General features: G+C 32.3%; 3 protein-coding genes and 1 non-coding gene across 4 annotated transcripts; 3 read left to right on the top strand and 1 right to left on the bottom strand.

Annotated features, from left to right (window-relative positions):
- The first annotated feature begins 1,653 nt into the window (after window positions 1-1,653).
- On the top strand, window positions 1,654-2,159 carry LOC120143499 (putative lipid-transfer protein DIR1). The gene has a single exon (XM_039157804.1). The coding sequence runs from the start codon at window positions 1,697-1,699 to the stop codon at window positions 1,991-1,993; it is 297 nt and encodes a 98-aa protein (XP_039013735.1). The 5' UTR covers window positions 1,654-1,696; the 3' UTR covers window positions 1,994-2,159.
- A 1,139-nt stretch (window positions 2,160-3,298) lies between these two features.
- LOC120143491 (uncharacterized protein At5g48480-like) lies at window positions 3,299-4,442 on the bottom strand. Its single transcript, XM_039157798.1, has 2 exons — window positions 4,136-4,442; window positions 3,299-3,570 (listed from the first exon to the last, which is right to left on the bottom strand). The coding sequence occupies exons 1-2, from the start codon at window positions 4,399-4,401 to the stop codon at window positions 3,351-3,353; spliced, it is 486 nt and encodes a 161-aa protein (XP_039013729.1). The 5' UTR covers window positions 4,402-4,442; the 3' UTR covers window positions 3,299-3,350.
- Window positions 4,443-6,959: 2,517 nt separating this feature from the next.
- Window positions 6,960-7,032, top strand: TRNAK-UUU. Its single transcript has one exon. It is a non-coding gene; the product is annotated as a tRNA-Lys (tRNA).
- A 5,896-nt stretch (window positions 7,033-12,928) lies between these two features.
- On the top strand, window positions 12,929-22,496 carry LOC120143513 (fimbrin-2-like). The gene is made up of 14 exons (XM_039157819.1): window positions 12,929-13,113; window positions 13,207-13,377; window positions 13,756-13,997; window positions 14,085-14,256; window positions 14,729-14,767; window positions 14,856-14,924; window positions 15,125-15,241; window positions 15,590-15,801; window positions 20,425-20,580; window positions 20,953-21,152; window positions 21,292-21,449; window positions 21,556-21,652; window positions 21,906-21,997; window positions 22,151-22,496. Exons 1-14 carry the CDS (start codon window positions 13,027-13,029, stop codon window positions 22,319-22,321), a joined length of 1,983 nt encoding a protein of 660 aa, XP_039013750.1. The 5' UTR covers window positions 12,929-13,026; the 3' UTR covers window positions 22,322-22,496.
- Window positions 22,497-23,070: the final 574 nt, after the last annotated feature.

Here is a 23,070-nt window from a genome sequence, read left to right as displayed (position 1 = left end):
AGCTAATTTAGACATAGGATAATGGTTTAGGGATGAAATTAGAATGTTTAAAAGTATAAGGATTAATTTAGAATGAGAATTGTAGTTTGAGGATGAAGTTAGAATATTCAAAAATTTAAGGATTAATTTAAAAAAATGCATAATTTAAGGACATGATACAATTATATCTATAACAATTCATTTATATCATAACTTTTACTCGACACAAATTTAGTTTATAATAAATAATCTTATAACATAAATAATAAATACCATATTAAATTATTTCTACTTCGAAAATTTAATAAAACGAAATATTAAATATAAAACTAAAATATTATAAATATTTTTTTTTAAAAAATAAGAATATAAACAGGTCTAATAAGTTTTGATTATTCAATTATAAATGTGTGCTTGATAAAATTTAAATCTTATATTTTAAATCGGGCTAATCTTGATGCCAAATCAACTTAATCTATAAATAGTTTTACTTTATAATATATTTATTTCAAGATACAAAAATATTTGAAAATATAATTACTTTGTAACGTTTTGACAGGTTAGACACTAATATTAGTTTTAAAAAAGATTTAAGAAAAAATATGTTTGAGAAAAGTATAATGATAAAAATTACTTCTAATGTTTGATTAAGTAGACATTTTAATCTTATTTTTTTGGAATATTTTGGCCACAATGTTTTATTTTATGGCAAAAAAGACTTATGATGTTTGATTAAATAGTCAATTTAACACTTATTTTTAGGAGTATTTTGGTCTATAACATTTCTTTTAGGCAAAAAGATTCCTAATCTTTAACTAAATAGTTACTTTGACACTTATTTTTTAGAGTATTTTGACCCCTAATATTTTATTTTAGGGCAAAATGCCCATATTTTGGAGCATTGACTATTTATTGAATAATAATTTTCATCCACAATGAGATTCTTTTATCCCAAAATAAAACGTTATAAACCAAATTGCACCCAAAAAAATGGATCAAACTAACTATCAAATTAAATATTAGAGATGTTTTCATTATATCTTGATTAAAATATGGATAGGTCTCAAAATTCAATATTCAATACCGAAGTTTAACCTATTCTCAAATCTTAATATATTGATTGTCACTTAATTTATTTATCATGTAATTATATGATATAAAAATATTACAATATTATCTTAATATATTAATTGTTTATATGTAAAAAAAAATTAATTAGAAATATACAACGATAGAAAAAAGTACATATATAATGGATTAATGTGACCAAACAAAGTTTGATGGCCATTCAAGCCGGACCCAGCTCGAGCAACTATATATAGTATTAGCTTGATATGAACTCAATTCATGGACGATTCAATTCAAAACCAATATAAATTAATATTCGACAGATTGATAATATATAATTTTATACATTATCATTGAAATTATATCGACATCCATGTCTGACAGATTATCTTTCAGATTCGGTGTTTCGGTTACAGAAATAGAGCCCCGAGCTAAGCTAAAAAAGCATATTAAACAAAACCAATGGCCAATCCACAATCCAACAAAGCCAGTGGGCCAAGAACAACCCGTGACTATGAATCCCGACAAATCTCATTCACGGGTCCAAGATTCCAGGCAAATTCCTCACATTATAAAACCCCACCGCCAAAACATTTTTGCAAACACACAAGCTCACCGATCACCATTGTTTAGCAGACTACGAATTGCCATGGCGAAAGGGAAAGTAGTTTTAATGATGATAACGGCGGCTTTAATGATGGAGGGGTCAAGGGCAATAAGTTTGTGCGACATGGACGATGAGGGTATCGAGGCGTGCAGGCCATCTGTGACACAGCCGAATCCAGTTGATCCGACGCCCGAGTGTTGCGAGGCTCTTAAAGGGGCTAACCTCACATGCTTGTGCTCATATAAGAATTCGTATTGGCTGCCTTCACTTGGTATTGACCCTGCACTTGCCATGGGTTTACCCCCAAAGTGCAAGCTCGATATGCCCCCTGATTGCTGATTAAGGTTTCCTGGGAGGAACATCAACCGTGTTTTGTCAGCCTTTCACAAATTGTAATCTCTTGTGTGTGAAAATCAAGTTTGCAAGTCTTCTAAAAATGTGTGTTAATTATTATTTGGTTTACCAAAGTTGTATGAATGGATGCAAATCATGTCTTTTGGTTTTCGATTGAAGGGTTTGTTAATAAGGTTAACTCACTATTCATTGTATGGACTTAGTCCATACAATGAACTGTGTCCAATGTCCAATATCGTATGATTGATTTGGGGAAAGCGAGAAATTAACCTTGGCCCACTAACTTAGTCCAAAAGCATCACAAAACTGAAACTTGTCTATCTCACACAAATAGACGAAATTTGCATTACATAGATCGGGCCGACTTCATGCTCTTTTTTTTTGTTTCAGGACTCGATACGCACAAGCCCACTGCATTTCAGAAACCACTACTCACCTTTTTCATTAAGATTTAACACCATTCAATTCATTTCGGTTTTCAAACATTTTACTTTTAATTGAATTTTAATAATCAATGGCGTACAACACCTTTTGTTCTAAATTTAATGGTGCATATTATATATCCAACGTACGTTTTATTTATTTTCCGAATATCTATTAAACACACACACACACACACACGAGAATCTCACCTATTCCCGTCCCATCCTCCTTTGGAACCACAACAGACGACCCCTCTTATCCATTTCCCACGATCTATACTACAACTACGCGTGCCCTTCTCTTATTCGTTTCCCTAACTATGCATCAAAGTTATTACTTTATTCCCTCCCATGCATAATAATACCATTCCTCGAAAACATTTTATAATTTTAAGAACCAATGTCTCAAAACCATTTTATTACACTCCTACCACTAAATATAGCACAAAGACAAACACAACTAAATGGTAATAAAGTTCAAAAATACCATACTTGAATTAAATTATAGCACAAAGAAAAAGATAATTAAGTGGTACCAATCTCGTTGACCCAGACAGGAACCAACGAAAAACCACCAGAGCAAAAGCTAAACCACATCAGTTGATGTTTCTCGTTGGATAAGTACACGTAACGAGAAACTTGTTGGGTCTCAACTGAACGAGGCTCAAATATTACTGTCACTGCTAACAAATTATATAATAATACTTCAAAATAAAGAGACTAGAAATTCTAGTGAAATTCATTTTAGAGCAACTGACAGCTGGAGGTTCATGAAGAACAGTATCAAAATAGTAAATACCAAAGGTCTCACCATTGATAGCCTAACGCTACCGGATAGAAACCATTTTTTTACTGATAAGGAGCCCACCCATCACAGAAAAGTTAAAGCTGAGAATGTAAATCAAAAGATCCAACGGCATCTAAGCCTCCACGTCTACGCACTTCTTGGCAGGGGAGCAGATAAGCCAAACGTATCCGTATGGATCCTTCACCTTGCCCACGCGACTACCACAGCACGCGCCGTCGCCCTCAGTTATCTCACCCTCCGCAACACCTCCAACGCTCACAGCCTTTGCGATAGCGGCTTCTACGTCCTCAGTCTCGAGGCAGAGCACACATCCTGTCCCCTCGGTTTTCACCCTGCATAAGTGAAGACAAACGAGTTACGACACCATAAAGTGTAACTAACCAAAGCGTCAAAAATGGCGATTGAACTAACCTACTGCAAAACTCAGTCTAAATAAACAGTTCTAATAACCTTAAACATTTTTATATTATAATCCCCCAAAAATTTGTTTTAGGCGAAATAAATTATCAGTTGGAGCCAAACAAGTAGAAAACATCAAAGGGGAATATAAAAAACAAAGAAAAAGAGGATAATATTTCACAACGATATTTAAATTTATCGGTATTACAGATCTAAGAAACGGGAGCTCCAAACAAAAACACCGCAAAAGCAGGAGTCAGATGCAAAATAATAAACCAGAAAAGAGAGAGAAACGTGAAAAAAAATAAGCTTCCTACCAAACAAGAAGATCTAAACGGGCTCTCTTATCCATGGCATAAACGAAACCTAACAGACAGTTTATAACTCAACGATGACTGAACGCAAATGATCACAAGGAGAAATAACCGAAGATTAAAAGTAAAAGAAAGCGTACGTAATAAAAAACTACAAAATAGAGAGGGGGAGGTAGGAGCGTACGGATCAGAGTTTTCAGCGATGTCAGAAACGAGAATGGTGGAGCCAGCTAACTCAAGTTGAGCGGAGAGGATGTGAGGGAGCTCCTGCTCGGCCTTGCGCTTAGGGTGCAAAGTACGGTCAACCTCAACCGCGCCGAAAGCAGACTTGTAGAACTGCACCGCATCAGCTGCCTTGGGTGCCTCCACCATCAGCTGAGGTTTCACCGCCGTGAACGTCACCGCCGCTACCTTCTCGACTCCTCCGTTCTGATCATCCTCCAGGGCCATTGTTGAAGCTGAAACAAGAAAAAAGGCTTTCGCAGAAAAACCAAAAACCTAGGAAACAGAAAACGACAAAAGGAAAGCCGAAAACAAAAAGAGAGTGCAATGAAGAAGGTAAAGAGGTGAGCGTCGGGTGTACTTATAGAAGCGGGGATCAGGAACCGCTTAAGGATAATATTGGTATTTGAAATAATTTCTGCGATTCCGATTTTGTCCTGTTATTCATTGTTTTATATTTTTTGCGGACGAAAAGGCCCTTGGCGTGTCATATACTCAAAGCTCATTGAGATTCAATGTTTGTTGGTCACGCTCTTCTACAGTACTTCCGTTGGACCTGAGATGGGCTCGTTAAGCAAGTAATCCAAACCAAATTTGGACTGGGTTTTGTCCTTTGTTTACTATATTCTCTTCATCATGCTTTCTTGGGATATTTACTAAAAAAAAATTAGCTAATCTTATTCCCATATGTAATAGGATAAGTGGGAGGTAGGGTAGTAGGGTATCCCAACTCCAGGTTGAGAGCAGCTTTCGTGGAAGACCTCCGTTATGAATTGCCCTCAATGAGACTCGATCCCACGACAACAAGATTAAGAGTCTTGTACTCTACCAACTGAGCAAGACGGACAATTCGCTTTCATAGATATTTACTGTTTTCATTATTTTTCCTTCCCTCGATGAAATGATTTCTGTTAATAAAAAATACATTTAAATTTACGATACTTTGTGGTGAATTGAATTAAGATTATTTTTTATAATTAACAATCAAGAGTAGTTTAATTTTGGGGGGGGATAATTAAGAATAAAAAGTAGTTTCTTAATTGATAGGGAGGAAAAGAGAGCAAACATAGTAATAATAACAACTGGGGGAAGAAAAAGAGAGGTTAGCACATGGTCAAAGTTTGGAGGAAAGCATCAGAATAAATCCAAGATATTGCAGTTTAGGCATGCGGGAGACATTTGGTCATAGACTAAAGCAGCGTCTGATTAAAAAATAAAGGATTGGAATACGGAATTGTTTATTATTTTACCCCTCGCTTCTAAATTCCACTGGAATTATTTCCCATATTAAGAAGTACTACTTGACTAAAATAATGATAATTCTGTTTTTATTTATCTTGTCACGCTAGTAACCAACTATAAGCAGAGAGGTCAGATGATAGCGTTGTTGTGGGTGTGGAGAGTTGGGAGCCGTCGGATCATACACAAGCTTTTCAACATTTTCACGGTAGGGGTTAGGGATAGGATAGAGGTGGCTCTCCGGGAGGCTTCAAAGTGTCACAATCTGCCCACCCATTTGCTTTTTCTGAGGTTATTAGTTTTTTTTTAATTAAAAGTGAATAAATTTCAATTTGACACAAAAAAATTAATTTTTTATTTAATTCAACTTATAATTTTATAAATTGAATTCAACTTTAAAAAAATTCAAATTCAAATTGAGTTATAAAATAAAACTTGAATAACTTAAAATATTTTTAACTCGATTGGATTAAACATGATCACCTATTTACAGTATTGTGTGCATATGTCACACTGTCATTGGGCAGTATACACTTTTACTTTATCCGAAAACAAAAAGGTTTTCGGCCTTGATGAATGGAGTGGAGTAGGCTTAGCCACCATACATAAACCTCATTTGGGCCTTCTGAGAAAACACTGACATTGCCAAAGTTTGGGCTATATTCATTCGCCTTGCCTCAGCTTTTGGATTTAAATCACGTTTTCTATTACTGGTAGGGTATATTATTTTACCCAGTGAGTTGAATTGCAGGTTGCAGTCAAAGAAATTAAAGTTGAGAATTATACTATCTCATCCGGTCTGCTCATGTAATGCTTACTTGTGATTTCATTTTGCTGTTGAAGAGTCTTGTTCTTATTGTGGGTCGTATTTTCAAGTTGCTTTTATTCTTATTTTGTTTACTACCTAATACCTACATTGATTATTTTATTGGTTATTTTGTTGGATAAAAAGACAAAATATAGCTCACAACTGGTGCAATCTTTTTTTTATTAAGTAAAAAAATTATAATTTCTTGTCAAATATAAGGATTCGAACTCACATAAAATGAGACAATAACTGATACATTCATTTTGCTATTTTTTAATATATTACTTCTACATAGTTACGAATATAATGTGTATCATATAAATTTGTGATCCTAAAATTGATATGTATATCTTAAATTTAAGAAAGGAGAAGATTTTTATTATTTTATAATCATTAAGTCAGTCTACTTTCCCTCCTGTTTATTTATCAAGACATGATTAACAAATAAAAATTAGAATATATATTTTATTAAAATAATATATTTAGAGAAATTTGTTTATTTGCTCACAAATAATGTATTTGAAATAATGTCCTTATCAAATTTTTTGAAAAAAAAATGTTTTCTTTCGTTTTTCTTTTAATTTTGATGGGATAGATGTTCACCCACAAACTAATTTAAGATTCATAGCTAGATAAAAACATTTATTATAAATTTAATTTTATAATTTTTAAAACTATTTTATTAACTATTACGTAAATAATAAATAATTAAACAAAATTGCTAGTAAGTTTCATCCAAGCCGTCTTAGCTCAGCCGGTAGAGCGCATGGCTTTTAACCATGTGGTCGTGGGTTCGATTCCCACAGACGGCGTTTTGAGCTGTTCTTGCAATTTCCTCTCATTGCTGACTGTTCAAGGTTAGGTTATCTCTGTAATTATACTTTTTCTCAATCTCCAAAACCAGAAATCTTGCACACTGCTTTTCAAGTTCTATTTTCTAGGAAATGATTAAAAAAAGAGTATTGGTAGGAAAGAAGAAGGTGCAGACTACTCTGGTTGCTGGTAGAAATGAGCACCATTGAAATTGCAGAAAGGTAATATATATACTGCAAAATCCCCATTGTGCTTACATGCAATAACAAACACTAATGGCCCTCTTTTTAGTTTGCATTCTCAGGCCTCGGAGTTGGTTTAATTATTGAATCATCTGCTTGCTAACCCCTGAAAATGGATCTCTATGTTTGACTAAATCATTAACTTCTTCTGTTGTCCTTTCCCCCTCACACCGCATTCACTGTTTAACAAGAGAGCATTGATGTGATTTTAATGCATTCACATACCATGAATTGTTGACCATACTTTGTGGATCAGCCTCTAGGTGTTTGATAATTGATTGACAACTTTGTCTTGAAGGTACTTACTATCATCATCAACAACAACAAAAAAAGTTATTATTACTCCACCATCCCCACATCTAAAAGATTTACAATTTGTTTTATCTTCATTCAATGCTTATCATGTCTTACCCCCCAAAAGGGGGGAAAATCAATGTTTACCAGGAAAACAAAATCTGGGTTACATCTGTTTTTCATTGTTTGCAAGAATTATTCTACTTCTTAAAGTTGTTTAAATCAAAATCTAAATGACCCATGCTTGTAAGTTGTAATCCAAATCGAATCAGATAAACAATGATGAAGATTCACAATATCCAGTTAACAATGGCGGATTACCATGTGTGGAAAGGTCCCACACTTGATAGCCATAGCCATGGCCATTGTTATATATAAAACATAAGGATCAAGGAAGAAACTTTGGTAATGATTTGAATGTTGTGAGAAGTAGAAGCAAACACAGCAAGGATTGCCTACATATTCCTTCAATAATTTTGGAGACCTTTTTCCCCCACTAAACCACCCTCTTTTCCTCTTTCTGCCTTTCTTATAAAGCAACTATATTGTGCATCAATGAAACAGCAACCATATACGATTTGGGCAGCATGCCTTTCACTAGGGCAGGGTCGGCCACCCCTCTTTAGGGTCGCCCCTACATTGGCCTACCTAAGCTGTCTTCTCGTGCCACCCCTGTTTCTTTGCCCTCCTCTTGTTCTTTCCCAACCTTCTTTTAATCAAGCAAAACATACTTTGGATTTTACCCAAAGTGACAACTTACTTCAAATTTGTTGTCAACGCTTGGTTTCAACTTGTTCTTTTTTTTTTGTGCCTTTTTAATATTAAGAATTGTTACTCACTTAAATATTTCGATTTTTAGAGATATATACACATACATATTAATAATATAAAATATTTATACAAAGTGAGCATAAATAAAACTTTAAAATTTGTATAATCATAATCATTTGAAGAAAATTTAAATTTTAAAGTAAATACTTGTCTATCCTCGTTAAGGTATGGATCTGCCACTATCCTAACATGTCGGAGATTAATTTAGTTGAATAATCCGATAAATAGAAATGATTTTATTTTCAAAATTAAACAAATAGAACTAATAATATTTTAACTTTTCTTTTTAATATTTATTTATAAAATTATTATTAAATTAAACATTTATATGAAATTAACTAGATAACTGAATTAAGTTAACTAAATAATTATATTTTTAATATTTATTTATAAAATTATTATTAAATTAAACATTTATATGAAATTAACTAGATAACTGAATTAAGTTAACTAAATACTTATAAATATTTTTAATATATATAATCTTTGTGAACTTTGTGGTAAAATAATTGCTATTATTCCTTGAGGTTTCGTATTCGAGCACAAGAATATCAAAGGTACGAGCTTTCATATCAAATGGTTAAAAGTTATTTTTTAATATATACTACAGTGTACTTACCCTCGAGTTGTAAAAAGAAAACTAGGGTTGACTAAAGTAGCGGACAATCTACTTTTAAAAGACGGGGAAAAACAATTATATCGTATAAAAACTTGAACAACTTAAATTCACGTAGTAATAAATAAAAATAATATTTTTTTATTGAATGAAACAAATATTAAATTTAAAAATATATAATTTTTTATTAATCTAAGATGATTTATAAATAATATTTGTTTTAAAGATTTTCAACCATCGTTTTAGGGATAACAATATCCCTTAAAAACTGAGATAGTTTGATTCATGCAGTTTAAAAACATATATAAAAGCAAAGAGATGAGAACAATCGAATAATAACATTAGGTCAAAATTAACTTAAATAAATATTCTTGATTAACTTAAATCCATCTAATTCCTTGAGAATTACACAAAAAAAATACAATTTTCATAATCAAAGAAAAAAAGTAAAATTAAATATAAATGTAGATTATGTTTATAATCGTACATTAGGGCATGTTTTCATTCTTGTTCTTATATATATATATATATATATATATTAATTCTATTAGAATATTTTGTCGATGTAAAATGATTTCTAGTTTAAACTTTTTCTATGGATATGCCACTTAACTTTCAAAATTTCACATTTTTTTAATAATTTTTCATTTGGGGACTAAAATGAGACACACAAAAGTTAAATGGGCATAAATGTAGTTTATCTTAATTAAAAATATTTTATCTAAAAATGAATTAAGAAAAAGTTGACGATAACAATATTTTATGAATTATTATTATAATTATTATTATTAGAGTGGGTTGGATTATTTAACCCAATTGTCTCACATCATATGAAATTGTCAAATTTACGCTTCTTTAACCGTGCTAGTAATAACGGATTCATAAATATTTTTTTGTAGATATAGATATATTAATAATAAAAAAATTCATATAAAAAACTATACAAACACAATTTTAAAATAGATATCATTAATAAAATGAACAATTAACATAAAAATATTTAAATTTTAGAAAGAATATATCCTTACCTGAAATAGACGTACATCCCCATCATCTTTCATAACTGCCCTATCTTATGCATGTCCCATAAACATGTGCACCTATTTCCTGTATCATCTTCTGTCTGTTCAAATCCATTATATTCTTCTTCTTCTTTTCCTTTTCTCTTGAGACAACAGTCCTTTTGTTTCTGTAAATCAGACGAAAACAATTCTTATTCATAAAATTTAAATATTTTTAAATAATAAATGTCTGTACTTGCCCTAAACATTCTAAATTTATTTCAAAAATTAAATAAAAAATCTCCTCGTAATAAATATGATGCTGAAAATTATTTTTTTTCTTTTTACAAATTTTAATTCTAATCTTAGTACTACCTAGAGAAAAGAGGAAAGAGAACAATAAAGAAAGGAAGTAGGTGTTTCTAGTGAGTCTAGGACCATGACATAAAAGATAAGAAACAAAGACGAGCAATTTGATCAAGCAATCAAATATTTAATTACATTGGAATAAATATATAAATGATCCAACATCATTAATATCATCTTCCTTGAAAAAAAAAACAAGAATGATACTTCATTTATCTTTTCCCTCCTCTCATGTCATTTCTATTATATGATTATGTGGTTTTAGAATTATTAAATATAATACTTAATTATTATTTCGATTAACTTTAATGCTTTTAGAAACTTTAATCAATTTTATTGATTGAGTTTCCGGTTTAGTTTGATTAATTTTATTATCAATGTAATATATAAAAAGATATGATATCAAACATGTCTAAACACTCAATATATTCTAAATTAAGAAGTCTGGAAAATAATGATATTGAATAAAAAAATATGATAGATTAAAAAATTGATTAAATTATTTTTTTTAAAATAATTTCTTTTTAATTAACATATGATTAAGTGTGAACATAGATTGAGTGAGGTCAGATTTTGGTTGTCATGTTTTGAGAATTATGTATCTTAATTTGACCTCCTATTCGATTTTAGAGGAGTTTTACTAATCCTAAACCTGACCCAATACTTAAAAGGTAAAAGTTCGCCCTTATCATATCCAACTCGATATCACTTCAAAACTCTAAATCATCATATCAAAAGTTAACACTATATATATATATATATATATATATATATATATATATATATATATAACTACAAACAAGATAAAAAAAAGAGTTAGAAAAAGGGAAAGACATAATGACAAAAAAACTTTTAATGTTTGGTTAAATAGTCACTTTGACTCCTATTTTTTTTAGTATTTTAACCCTAAAACAAATACATTTTTGCCCTAAAATGAAACATTGGGGGAAAATACTATAAAAAAGAATAAAGATTAAAGTGACTATTTAGTAAAAATATAGGAACCTTTTTACCCAAAACTAAAATATTGAGACCCAAAATACTTCAAAAAAGAATAGGAGTCAAATTGACTATTTAGACAAATGTTAGAGGTACTTTTTGTCATTATGCCAAAAAGAATTAGGAGGCTTGAAATGGGTTGTTGAAATTTTTTTAAGTTCAACTGAAATTGATAATAACACAGGTGCAACGACTAGTGGCAGACCTAGAAATTAAAAAACATGTGTCCAAAATTTTAGTTCTCTTTTTTTTTTTTTTTTTTTTAAGAAATAGGTATGCAAATTTCTCATTTCCCCCTCTCCTCTCCCTAATATGCTAAACTAAATTCAAGAGATTTTTTCAAAATAATGAGTACGCAATTGTTCTCGAGGCTTAGTGCATACACCCTTGATGATGACTGATGATAATTTTAGGATTTTTAGAATTTGAGAATAGAGAGATGAGATGATTTGTGGGAGGAGAGAGAGAGAGAGCAAAGAGAAAAAAAATAAAGAATTAAAATTAAAAAAAAATTATATTCAAATGTTTTAGGTCTAGTCGAGTAAAATATTTTTATCTTAAACCATACTTTAATCTGAATTTGATTATTACTCTTTTAAATTCCACACCCTCACTTGAACTCAATTTTAGAAGAAAAACTAACTCTATAGATGGGATTTTTTACCCTAAATCATCTTTTGATCCAAACTCGATTATCACTCTTCTAAAATTCAACTTATCTCAATCCAAACTTGATTATCATTCTCCCAAAATTTAGTCCACCCACCTAAATAAGTTTTAGAGAAAAAGTCGGTATTATAAATTCAAATCAGAATATGTTAAATCTGGATTCTATAATCATACATACTTATAATGTTGAAATAAAATAAAAAATATAAAAATATCAACCAAATGTAACGTACATACATCAACTGGTCACTACTGTGTAAATCATATGGGGAAAAAAGGTAAGCAATGAGCACTCCGACACTTCAAACTGAAAATTAAATTTAAAAATCAATGATTTTAGTTGGTTACTTTGTAGTTGTACGTAGAAATAACAATATTAAATAACTTTAATGATTTTAAGTTTGAGTTTAATAATATATAAATTTCATTTAAAGTTATTTTAATTTTTTATACATATAGAGTAAATACAAGGTAATATATGTTTAAAGACTTTCAACCAATTGACTATAAACCCTCATAATCCTATCGGTATTCAAACCCATGACTTTTGGAGAGAATAATGAGTTCCTTAATCAATTGGTTTGTGCTAAAGTTATTTCAACTTTTAATTGAATTACTAATATAATTATTTTTAATAAATTATTTAAAAAATTGTAATGTACTTTTTCAAAACAGAACTTAGGTAATAAAATTGGATTCTCAAAAGCCATATTGCAGAGTTGAAGCTAAAAGGGCCCCATAGGGAAAAGGCCCACACTCACCACTCATTTGTTCAAAAATAAAAAAAAAGGAAAAAAAAAAGGAGAGGACAAAATGGTCATAATTTGAATTCTCAAGAAACCAACTTTGAACTCTTGACAGCTGCAATTCCGTCCCATTCCCACAGTTCAAATCCTGAAAATACAGAAAGATAATAACAATCCAAGGACAACTCTTTGAACACAATTAATCAACCAGTTATTAGATTTTGATCCAATGGCTGGTTACGTCGGCATTTTGGTCTCAGATCCATTGCTGCAAAATCAGTTTACTCAAGTCGAGCTTCGGAGTTTAAAGACTCAAGTAAGTTGATAAATCATTCGATTTTCTTCTTTTACGTTACGAATCTGTTTTGATCGTAACTACTAACATTTTTTGTTTGTTTTGTTTTTGCAGTTTATGAGTATGAGAAGAGAGAGCGGGAAGCTAACGGTGGGAGATTTAGCATCGAGAATGTCGAGGTTGAAAGTTGTGGGAGAGAATCTGAGTGAACAAGAACGAGCTGGATTTATTGCTGATTTGTATCCTGAGTCGAACGATGAAGTCGATTTCGAGTTCTTTTTGAAGGTCACTTGATGTTTCTTTACTTTGAATTTCAATCCGTTTCCCCCCCCCCCCCCAATAAGACTTAAAAAAATGAATTTGGATTGCTCTGTTTTTTTATGGTAGCATTAGCAATATTTCAAATTAACTTTTCAGAAAAAAATTATTTTCTCTTTTCTGGTTTTCTTTTATTATCCAAGAAAGTAGCATTAAATCATTCTTTTCTTTTAATCTAATTTCTGTTTACACGTATAGAATATTTTGTTGATCCGAACATAAAAGAAGCAACTTTTTAAGATCATTTGAAGATTAACTAAGGCTTGGAGGAGAAAAGCAAATGATCCACTTAAATTAGATATATATATTATTTTGAACTATTTGGAATTTTGATTTCGTGAATAGGTTTATTTGAAACTTCATGCGCATGCAAGTTCAAGAACAGGAAGTCCTGCAAAGAACTCGTCAGCATTCCTGAAGGCAGCTACAACTACTCTGCTTCACACCATTAGCGAATCTGAAAAGACATCCTACGTTGCGCATATCAATAATTATCTTGCTCAAGATGGGTTCTTAAGCAAATATTTACCCATTGATCCTTCCTCCAATGATCTCTTTGAGATTGTTAAAGATGGCGTTCTTCTTTGGTAAATGATTCTTATAAATTTTTAAGCTGTTGAATTTGTGCTTCCGTGATTCAAAAAATTTGAAGCTTTTATGCAAAACAAATGTAGCAAGCTTATAAATGTAGCAGTTCCGGGTACGATTGATGAAAGGGCTATTAATACTAAGAGATTGCTCAATCCATGGGAAAGAAATGAAAACCACACGCTATGTCTCAACTCCGCCAAGGCTATTGGCTGCACTGTAGTCAATATAGGGACACAAGATTTCATTGAAGGAAGGGTATGAATATACTATAATGTTGGTTGTTCCGTTATTGAAATATAGTTTATTTGATGGTTGGTTACCACTTAAGTTTAAGAATGACTTTTGGATATAAGCAGTTTATTTTAAAGCATGCTTCATTGCTCTTGTTGTATTAGCAAAGTCCACAGCTTTACACAATGTGGTCATCTTAAAAGCTGTTCTTGTGCTTATAAACTGCTTTTCCATATGATAATGGCAGTTGGGATGCTCACTGCTTATCATACTTGGCTTGGACTAGGTAGAGGATTTCATCTAATTCCCTAGTTCCGAACTCATTCTCCAGTGGGCGGAATTTATGTTCTTATAGCTCATTTTTGGATGTGGATTGAAATAATTTTAATATGGGTTTTTTAAATACTAAAATGAATCATTTATGAGTGTAATTACTTAAAGTTTGGATTTTGCAAGTGATTATTGGCAATAATGTCATATCTGGCTCCTTTTACAGAGGCATCTTGTGCTTGGATTGATTTCTCAAATTATCAAGGTAATTGGATCTATCAAATAATTAGTTATGCAACCTTACTACTTATGAATAGCATTGGCTAATCTTGCTAATGGTCATGCTACTTTAGATTCAACTATTGGCAGACCTCAACTTGAAGAAAACACCTCAGTTGGTGGAGCTTGTTGGTGACAGTAAGGTTGGTTTGTGTAACATTTTAAGAAAAAGTTCAATTTTTAGGAAGCTAAACTATCTGATCTTTTGTGATGAATTATGGTTAATATGCCCACTAGAAATTTGCATTTCATTTACACCCCCTTTTAAATTTTAACAAACCAGACAGAACTTTGATACTTTTTCTGGGCATCTTTGATAATATTTCTGTTCCTAAACCAACAGGATGTGGAAGAGTTGATGAGTTTACCACCAGAGAAGATCTTATTGAGGTGGATGAATTTTCAATTGAAGAAATCCCCATACAAGAAAATAGTGTCAAATTTCTCTACTGATGTAAAGGTAAGGAAGAAATTCATTTTAGCACATTAAATTTTCCATCAAATATATTCTCTTATGCATGTTTACTGTTTAGCATCCTCATATGTTGCAATAAGCCATTCTGTTTTTTTAGTTAGTATCTAACATAAGGACAAAGTTCAAACGTCTTAAAATCACCATATAGAAATCTAGTGTGAATTAAATGAGATTTCTAAGCATATATAATTCTTTTGCTTTCTCAATTTGTCTATGCCGACAGTAGATGAAAGAAGTGACTTGGGTTTATTTGGAAGCTGCAATAAGATATAGGGACTTTATTTAAAAGAAATATTTCTTTCCACTTTTGATTATATAATATTCAATCCGCAGGATGCAGAGGCTTATGCGCATCTTCTAATTGTTCTTGCACCTGAGCATAGTAATCCCTCTACATTGGCTGTCAAAGATCCATTTCAGAGAGCAAAGTTTGTTCTTGAACATGCAGATAGGATGGGATGTAAGAGATACTTAACTGCAAAGGATATTGTGGATGGTTCCCCAAATCTTAATCTTGCTTTTGTTGCCCATATTTTCCAGCACAGGTGAGACTTGGTAGCCTCCTTTTCTTTTTCCGGCAGTGATTCTTAATTTAAATATAAAGTGAATTTATTTTGTACTTTTAATATTTACGGTTCTATGTTAACTTTTATCATCCTTCACATATGTTATATGTTCAGTTTGGCAGCATGGGAAAGCTAGATTACTTTCTTCCAAGACATTGTTTCTAACACAAATTCTATGATTTGGAACTTTTTAATAATTTGGATTTTAGACTATAAAATTTCAAACTCATTAATGTAGAAATCAGAGTAATTCTCTGTAATTTCTTATTTTTTTCAATATGACAGATTGCATATTTATATACAAAATATCTCTCTAAAGTAAGAAACTCTAAGAAAGGAAAAATAATAATCCTAGGATATGATCCCTTAAAATAAGGGATTGTAGAAATCTATTTACAAAATCATATCTCTATAGGAATGGTAACAAATCATATCTCTATAGGAATGGTAACAAATCATCTCTATAATTCCTACACTCCCCCTCAAGTTGGAGAATATACATTGTATAATCCCAGCTTGAATAGGAATTTATTGAAAACAGGCTTTGACAAAGCCTTAGTAAGAATGTCTGCAACTTGTTCTTCTGAAGGAATGTATGAAAGTGTGGTTGTCTTTTTGTTAACTTGATCAGCAATAAAATGCCCATCAATCTCAACATGCTTTGTCCGATCATGTTGAACTGGGTTCTTGGCAATTTGAATAGCAGATTGATTATCACACAAAACTTCAAAGTGATCCTCTTGATTAGTGACAAGTTCTTTCAGTAGTTTAAGTAGCCAAATTCCTTCGCATATTCCCAATGCTAGTGCTCTAAATTCAGCTTCAACACTATTTCTTGAAACGACAGATTGTTTCTTACTTCTCCAAGTTGTAAGGTTTCCCCAAACAAAGGTGCAGTAGCCACTAGTGGATCTCCTTTCAGTAAGGTCTCCGGCCCAACTAGAATCTGTAAAGATCTTAACAGTTCTGTCTTGTGTCTTCTTAAACATTAAACCGTGTCCTGGAGTTTTCTTCAAGTACTTGAGAATTCTATTTGCTGCTGCCATATGCTCTTCAGTAGGATTAGTCATGTGTTGACTTATCACATTTACAGGAAATGCTATATCTGGCCTTGTCAAGGATAAATAAATTAGTTTCCCAACTAATCTTTGAAATTTCTCTTTGTCTACCAATGACACATCTTCTTTGTTAAATTTCAAGCTTGCCTCCATTGGTGTATCAATCGGCTTATAACCAAGAAAACCAGTTTCTTTGAGTAAATCAAGTACATATTTTCTTTGGTTGATCACAAGTCCTTCTTTTGACCTTGCCACCTCCATTCCTAGGAAATACCTTAGCTTTCCCAAGTCCTTGGTTTCGAATTCCTTATTTAACAACTTCTTCAAATTGCAAATCTCTTCTTCATCATCTCCGGTAAGAATTATGTCGTCCACGTACACAATAAGGATAGCTTTCTTATTTGTAGAAGTTACCTTGATGAAAAGAGTGTGATCGGCGAGGGATTGCTTGTAGCCGTTTTTTAGGATGACTTTAGTGAACCTCTGGAACCAAGCTCTGGGTGATCGTTTTAACCCGTATAGAGACTTGTTGAGCTTGCACACCTTGTTACTTCCTTCAACAGACTTTAAGCCAGGTGGCAACTTCATATAGACTTCTTCTTCTAGCTTGCTATTAAGAAAAGCGTTTTTTACATCAAGTTGGTGTAATTTCTAATCGCAATTTACAGCCAAACTTAGGAGTACTCGAACAGTATTCAGCGTCGCCACAGGTGCAAAAGTTTCTGTGAAATCTATCCCATATGTTTGTGTAAATCCTATGGCCACTAGTCTCGCTTTGTATCGTTGGATGCTACCATTTGAGTTGTACTTTACAGTAAAGATCCATTTACAACCAACAGCCTTTTTTCCTTGAGGAAGGACCGTAACAGTCCAAGTAGCATTTTTCTCCAGTGCACAAATTTTCTCTTCAACAACCCTTCTCCATTTTGAATCCTTTAGAGCTTCAGCTATGCTTGTGGGAACCTGTTCTTTATCCAAGTTTGCTGTAAATGCTTGAAAAGACGGCATCAATGAATTATAACCAGCAAATTTTTCAATAGGATGCTTGGTGCACTGTCTAACCCCTTTTCTAATAGCAATAGGGAAGTCATCTAGAGTAAGGGAAGTGGACTTACTGATTTCTTCTTTTATTTCGGCAGCTGGACCCAAATCCAATTCTCAGCAAACATCAAATTGCAAAACAACCTCAGGAATATGTTTTCTTTTCCTTGTATAGAAACGAAGTTGTTTGATTGGTGTTGTTTGTGGAATATTTTGAATGGGAGTAGGTGTATTTTCATGAAGGGTATTTAAAGTGGGTATGGTTGAAGTAGTGATAGGTACTACCGGTGGATCAATGGGAGTAGTTACAGGTGACAAATCTGTAGGTAAGGACAAAATTGGTGGCAATTCTGAAGGTTGAGAATGAAGAGTAGGAGTAGATACCTGATGTGGCTGAAAATCCTTCCATGTCTCCCCCTGAATTTCAGCCTGAGTGAAATAGAGATCCTGCTCATATAATGTTATATCCATAGTGGTAAAAATCGTTTTGAATGAGGATGATAGCATTTATAACCCTTCTTAAGTGAAGAATACCCAACCAGTACACACTTTAATGATTTAGGATCTAACTTGGACTTATTAGGAGCAATGTTTTGAATAAAAACAGTACAACCAAATATTTTAAGTGGAAGAATGGAGGAGATAGGTTTAAAATGGGGAAAGTATTGCAAAAATATAGATTGAGGTGTTTGAAATTGTAAAACCTTACTAGGCATTCGATTTATTAAATATGTGGCAGTTAATAAGGCTTCCCCCACAAATATTTTGGAACATTAGTGGTAAATAGAAGAGAATGAGTAACTTCAAGGAGGTGTATATTTTTTCTTTCGGCAATACTGTTTTGTTGTGGGGTGTCAACACAAGAACTAATCTGAACTATGCCATTTTCCCTGAAAAACGCACCCAAAGACTTAGCAAAAATTCACTGCCATTATCAGATTTAAAGAGCTGAATTTTAGACCCAAATTGAGCGAGAACCATGTTATAAAATTGGGTAAAAACACTTGCAGTTTCAGATTTATCTTTTAGCAAATAAGTCCAAGTTATCCTACTGTGATCATCAATGAAAGTGATAAACCACTTACAATTATCAGCATTCTTCACCTGAGAAGGACCCCAAATATCACTGTGGATCAAAGCAAAAGGGTGAGAAGACTTATATGTAGAAGGAGAATAATTTGATTTAGTATGTTTGGCAAGAGAGCAAACTTTGCAAGAAAAAGAATTTGACCTTTTATGAATGAATAGAGCAGGAAATACTTTTGCAAGATAGTGAAAACTAGGATGACCTAAACGATAGTGCCATAACATAACATTATCAACTTTTTCTAAAGCAGTGAAAGATTTCGAGATTTCGGTTTTAATAGAGGCAGGAAGAATGTAGAGACCATTCTGCAAGCTGGCCTTACCAATCATCTTCTTCGAGTTCAGTGCCTGCAAAGTACAATTAATATCATTAAAAATTGCAGAGCAGGCAAGTCAGTGGAAAGTTTACTAACGGAAACAAGATTGCAAGCCAGATTTGGTACGAAGAGGACATTTTTAAGTACAATCTGGTCATTGAGAATAACAGTGTCATGTCCTTCTATTTTGCACAAAGAACCATCAGCCGTTTTGACAGCTTTACCAAAGTTTGGAAAAAAATTGCAAAACAAATCCTTATTACCAGTCATATGATCCGTAGCACCAGAATCGAGGGTCCAATTAGGGGACGACTGGGAGGAGAAAAAAACTATAGCATGAGGTTTACCTTCTGGTTCTTTCATGACCAAATTACCTTCTGATTGAGCAGCAGAACTAGAAAAATTTTCTGGATTTGAAGTGATCTTCGGAGTAGGAGAAGAAGTTGTGGACATCATCTAAGTTGGAAAGAAACCGTAACCTAAGCTGATACCATGTAGAAATCAGAATAATTCTCTGTAATTTCTTATTCTTTTCAATATGACAGATTACATATTTGTATACAAAACATCTCTCTAAAGTAGGAAACTCTAAGAAAGGAAAAATAATAATCCTAGGATATGATCCCTTAAAATAAGGGATTGTAGAAATCTATTTACAAAATCATATCTCTATAGGAATGGTAACAAACCATATCTCTATAGGAATGGTAACAAATCATCTCTATAATTCCTACAATTAAAACTACTATAGAGCAATTATATTGTATTATATGGTATGGCCATACACGTCACAACAATTATGGATGAGGTTTGATTTGATACTTGACACTTGACATGTCTTTCTTTTACTCAAGTTTATAAAGGTAGTTTTTTCTCCGTGCGTATGCATTCATCTTCTTCCTCCATGTAGTTCTGGTAGAATATGTCAACTCTGTTATGTGGCATCAATTAACAGGAATGTGAACTGTCAAAAACTCATTTGAATATTTTACATATACAGAAGAATACAAACTGATGGCTAATGCTGTTTTTGTTCGGTAAGTCTAACTAGTAATGAGTTCAAGATATAAAAGTTAAATATTGGTATATGTTAATTGCAGGAATGGCCTTTCAACCGAAACAAACCAGATATCTTTTCTGGAAACTCTACCGGATGATGCCCAAGTTTCTAGAGAAGAAAGAGTATTTCGCTTTTGGATCAATAGTCTTGGAAATTCAACTTACATCGACAATGTCTTTGAAGATCTCAGAAATGGGTGAGTATTACATAAATCATACTAAATTCTTTCACGGGTCTTATCCTGAGCTCTTGAAAGGAATTAGGCTTCATAGATTTGGGTGCTTTTGCTTTCTGCATTGCTTATCTTTTTCGTTTTGCTTGCAAATGGCAAAAACATCAGATCCTCTATTCTATAGGTAAATTGTACTGTTATTTATGTTTCTGTTTGAAATTCAAACATTTTAATAAACTATGTGAGACATAGCTCTGCATGATTTAAATGTCTATGAATATTCCATTTAAAACCATATGATGGTTTACAAATAGATTAGTCTCCATTTAACGAGCCTCCCTTTCTTGTAAAAAAAAAGTCTCCTGTATGTGAAATGACTAATTTGTTCCTTTGCAGGTGGATACTTCTGGAGACCCTTGACAAGGTGTCACCTGGAATTGTTAATTGGAAGATTGCTAACAGGCCTCCTATCAAGTTGCCATTCAAGAAAGTAGAAAACTGTAACCAAGTGGTTAAAATAGGGAAACAAATAAAATTTTCCCTGGTTAATATTGCTGGAAATGACATTGTGCAAGGAAATAAAAAACTAATATTGGGTATGTTATCTACCATGATAATCTGGATTTTCATTGCTGTTGTGAAAGCAATTCGGATACATTTTTGGCGTACTTGAACATGCATTGCCAATTGGTTTACTCCTGTCTTGACAGATTCAATGTTGGTTTTTTTGTTCAGCTTATTTGTGGCAATTGATGAGATACAACATTCTTCAACTCCTGAAGAACCTAAGATTCCATTCACATGGAAAAGAAATTACTGATGTTGATATTCTTAGGTGGGCTAATACAATAGTAAGCGGTTCAGGAAGGCAGAGTCGCATGGATAGTTTCAAGGTATGCTTTCTATAGCATTGCTTAAGATCAAGGCTTGAATGACTTTAACTGGACTTAATGCAACGGCCCTGGGATATTATATATCTCATTGATTTCCATTTTACAGGACAAGAGCTTGTCAGATGGCATATTTTTTCTTGAGCTGCTAAGTGCTGTTCAGCCTAGATCTGTAAATTGTAGTCTTGTTACTAAAGGACTGACTGGTATGTTCCAATTATTCTTTGATAAAGTTCTTATGTTCGAGTTTAGCTTTTTTTTATCCCTTTTCGACGTGTGAAGGTTATGCATTATTCGACATGTTGGTGTCGTCAAACTTCAGCAAGCTAGTTTATTCAAAGTTTCAGATTAGTTCAATGAATTACGTTTATTTTACCTAATTAAACTTTGTGCATCCTGCATAACATACGGTTTTATGCTAATAATTTCTCATGTTTCCTCCAACTTTGAATATTGCAGATGAGCAGAAAAAGATGAATGCTACCTACATCATTAGTATTGCGAGGAAGCTTGGATGCTCGATATTTTTGCTTCCCGAAGACATAACCGAGGTATCTTTTCCCGTCGATGCAAGCTTCTTCCTCTTTATTTTTCTAAAGCAAACACTCGTAATGTAGTCATGAGATGATCAATGGAATTTGACATTACAAATAAATACATTTCTTCTCCTTTAATTTCCAACATGCCTGGGAACATCATTTCAGGTAAATCAAAAGATGATCCTCACATTGACTGCGAGTATCATGTACTGGTTCTTGAAACAACCTGTTGAAGAGAGACCATCTGCAACATCAGATAGTGAAAACGGAAGCCAAGTGGAAACAATTTCTAATTCGACAACTGATGACTCGGCATCCGAGTCGTCGGTAGAGTAGAATAAGGATGTGTAAGGAAGTGCTGAAACCTTGTTTCGTTTTTAATGTTTCTCATAAACACTCCCGTTTTGGATTGAATTTGATTGCCAAGGTTATTGTATGACATTACAGAAATCGGGGTGTTTCAAGCAAATTTTGCAAATTGCAAATGCATATGTGAATATCATTTCCGTTTTATCTCCTTTCTGCTCTTCTAGCTATCTTATATTTATTGCTTCTTATTTATTTATTTATTTTTTCTTTATAAAAAAAAAAGACAAAAAAGAGTATTTTAGTTTATGCAGTATACTTAATTTGTTCATTTTTAATCCTTCTATTATAAAAAGGACATTTCAATCCCTGTATGTTTAGAAAGTCAACATTCTGGTATAAGTTAGATTTATTGTTAATCGACTTAACTATTTTGATATAAACACATTTTCGGTCTCTCTCAATTTTAAACTTGAGAAAAATAATCTATTTTAAAATATTTTTTGTGAATTTTCGTGTCGTTCTTATTTACTTACTTTTAAAATATATATTATATAAATTACTCTCTTTTTTTAAGAAAAAATAATTTCTTAAATTTTAAAATTGCCAACTAACATAACTTAAATTTTGGATTAAAAATTCACTTTTCAAAAGTATAAAGATTAAAATATCCTTTTTATAGTATAGAGGCTTGTACTCACTCATTTTCGCCCGGAGCCTATTTAGTATAGATATAATATATAGTTTTGAAAACATTTTTAAAAACGTATAATATATGG

This window comes from Hibiscus syriacus, unplaced genomic scaffold, assembly GCF_006381635.1.
Source record: "Hibiscus syriacus cultivar Baekdansim isolate YM2019G1 unplaced genomic scaffold, ASM638163v2 tig00110858_pilon, whole genome shotgun sequence".
Taxonomy (NCBI): domain Eukaryota; kingdom Viridiplantae; phylum Streptophyta; class Magnoliopsida; order Malvales; family Malvaceae; genus Hibiscus; species Hibiscus syriacus.
This window is presented reverse-complemented; position numbering and strand designations above follow the sequence as displayed.

What these genes read in the sequence shown, in the direction of transcription:
- LOC120143499 (XM_039157804.1), top strand. Translation starts at nt 1,697, where the DNA reads ATGGCGAAAGGGAAAGTAGTTTTAATGATGATAACGGCGGCTTTAATG.
- LOC120143491 (XM_039157798.1), bottom strand. Translation starts at nt 4,401, where the DNA reads ATGGCCCTGGAGGATGATCAGAACGGAGGAGTCGAGAAGGTAGCGGCG. An exon ending in ATCGCTGAAAACTCTGATCC is followed by an intron (nt 3,571 to 4,135) that starts GTACGCTCCTAC and finishes TCACTTATGCAG; the next exon opens with GGTGAAAACCGAGGGGACAG.
- LOC120143513 (XM_039157819.1), top strand. Translation starts at nt 13,027, where the DNA reads ATGGCTGGTTACGTCGGCATTTTGGTCTCAGATCCATTGCTGCAAAAT. An exon ending in ATTTCTCTACTGATGTAAAG is followed by an intron (nt 15,242 to 15,589) that starts GTAAGGAAGAAA and finishes TTCAATCCGCAG; the next exon opens with GATGCAGAGGCTTATGCGCA. An exon ending in TTCCCGAAGACATAACCGAG is followed by an intron (nt 21,998 to 22,150) that starts GTATCTTTTCCC and finishes ACATCATTTCAG; the next exon opens with GTAAATCAAAAGATGATCCT.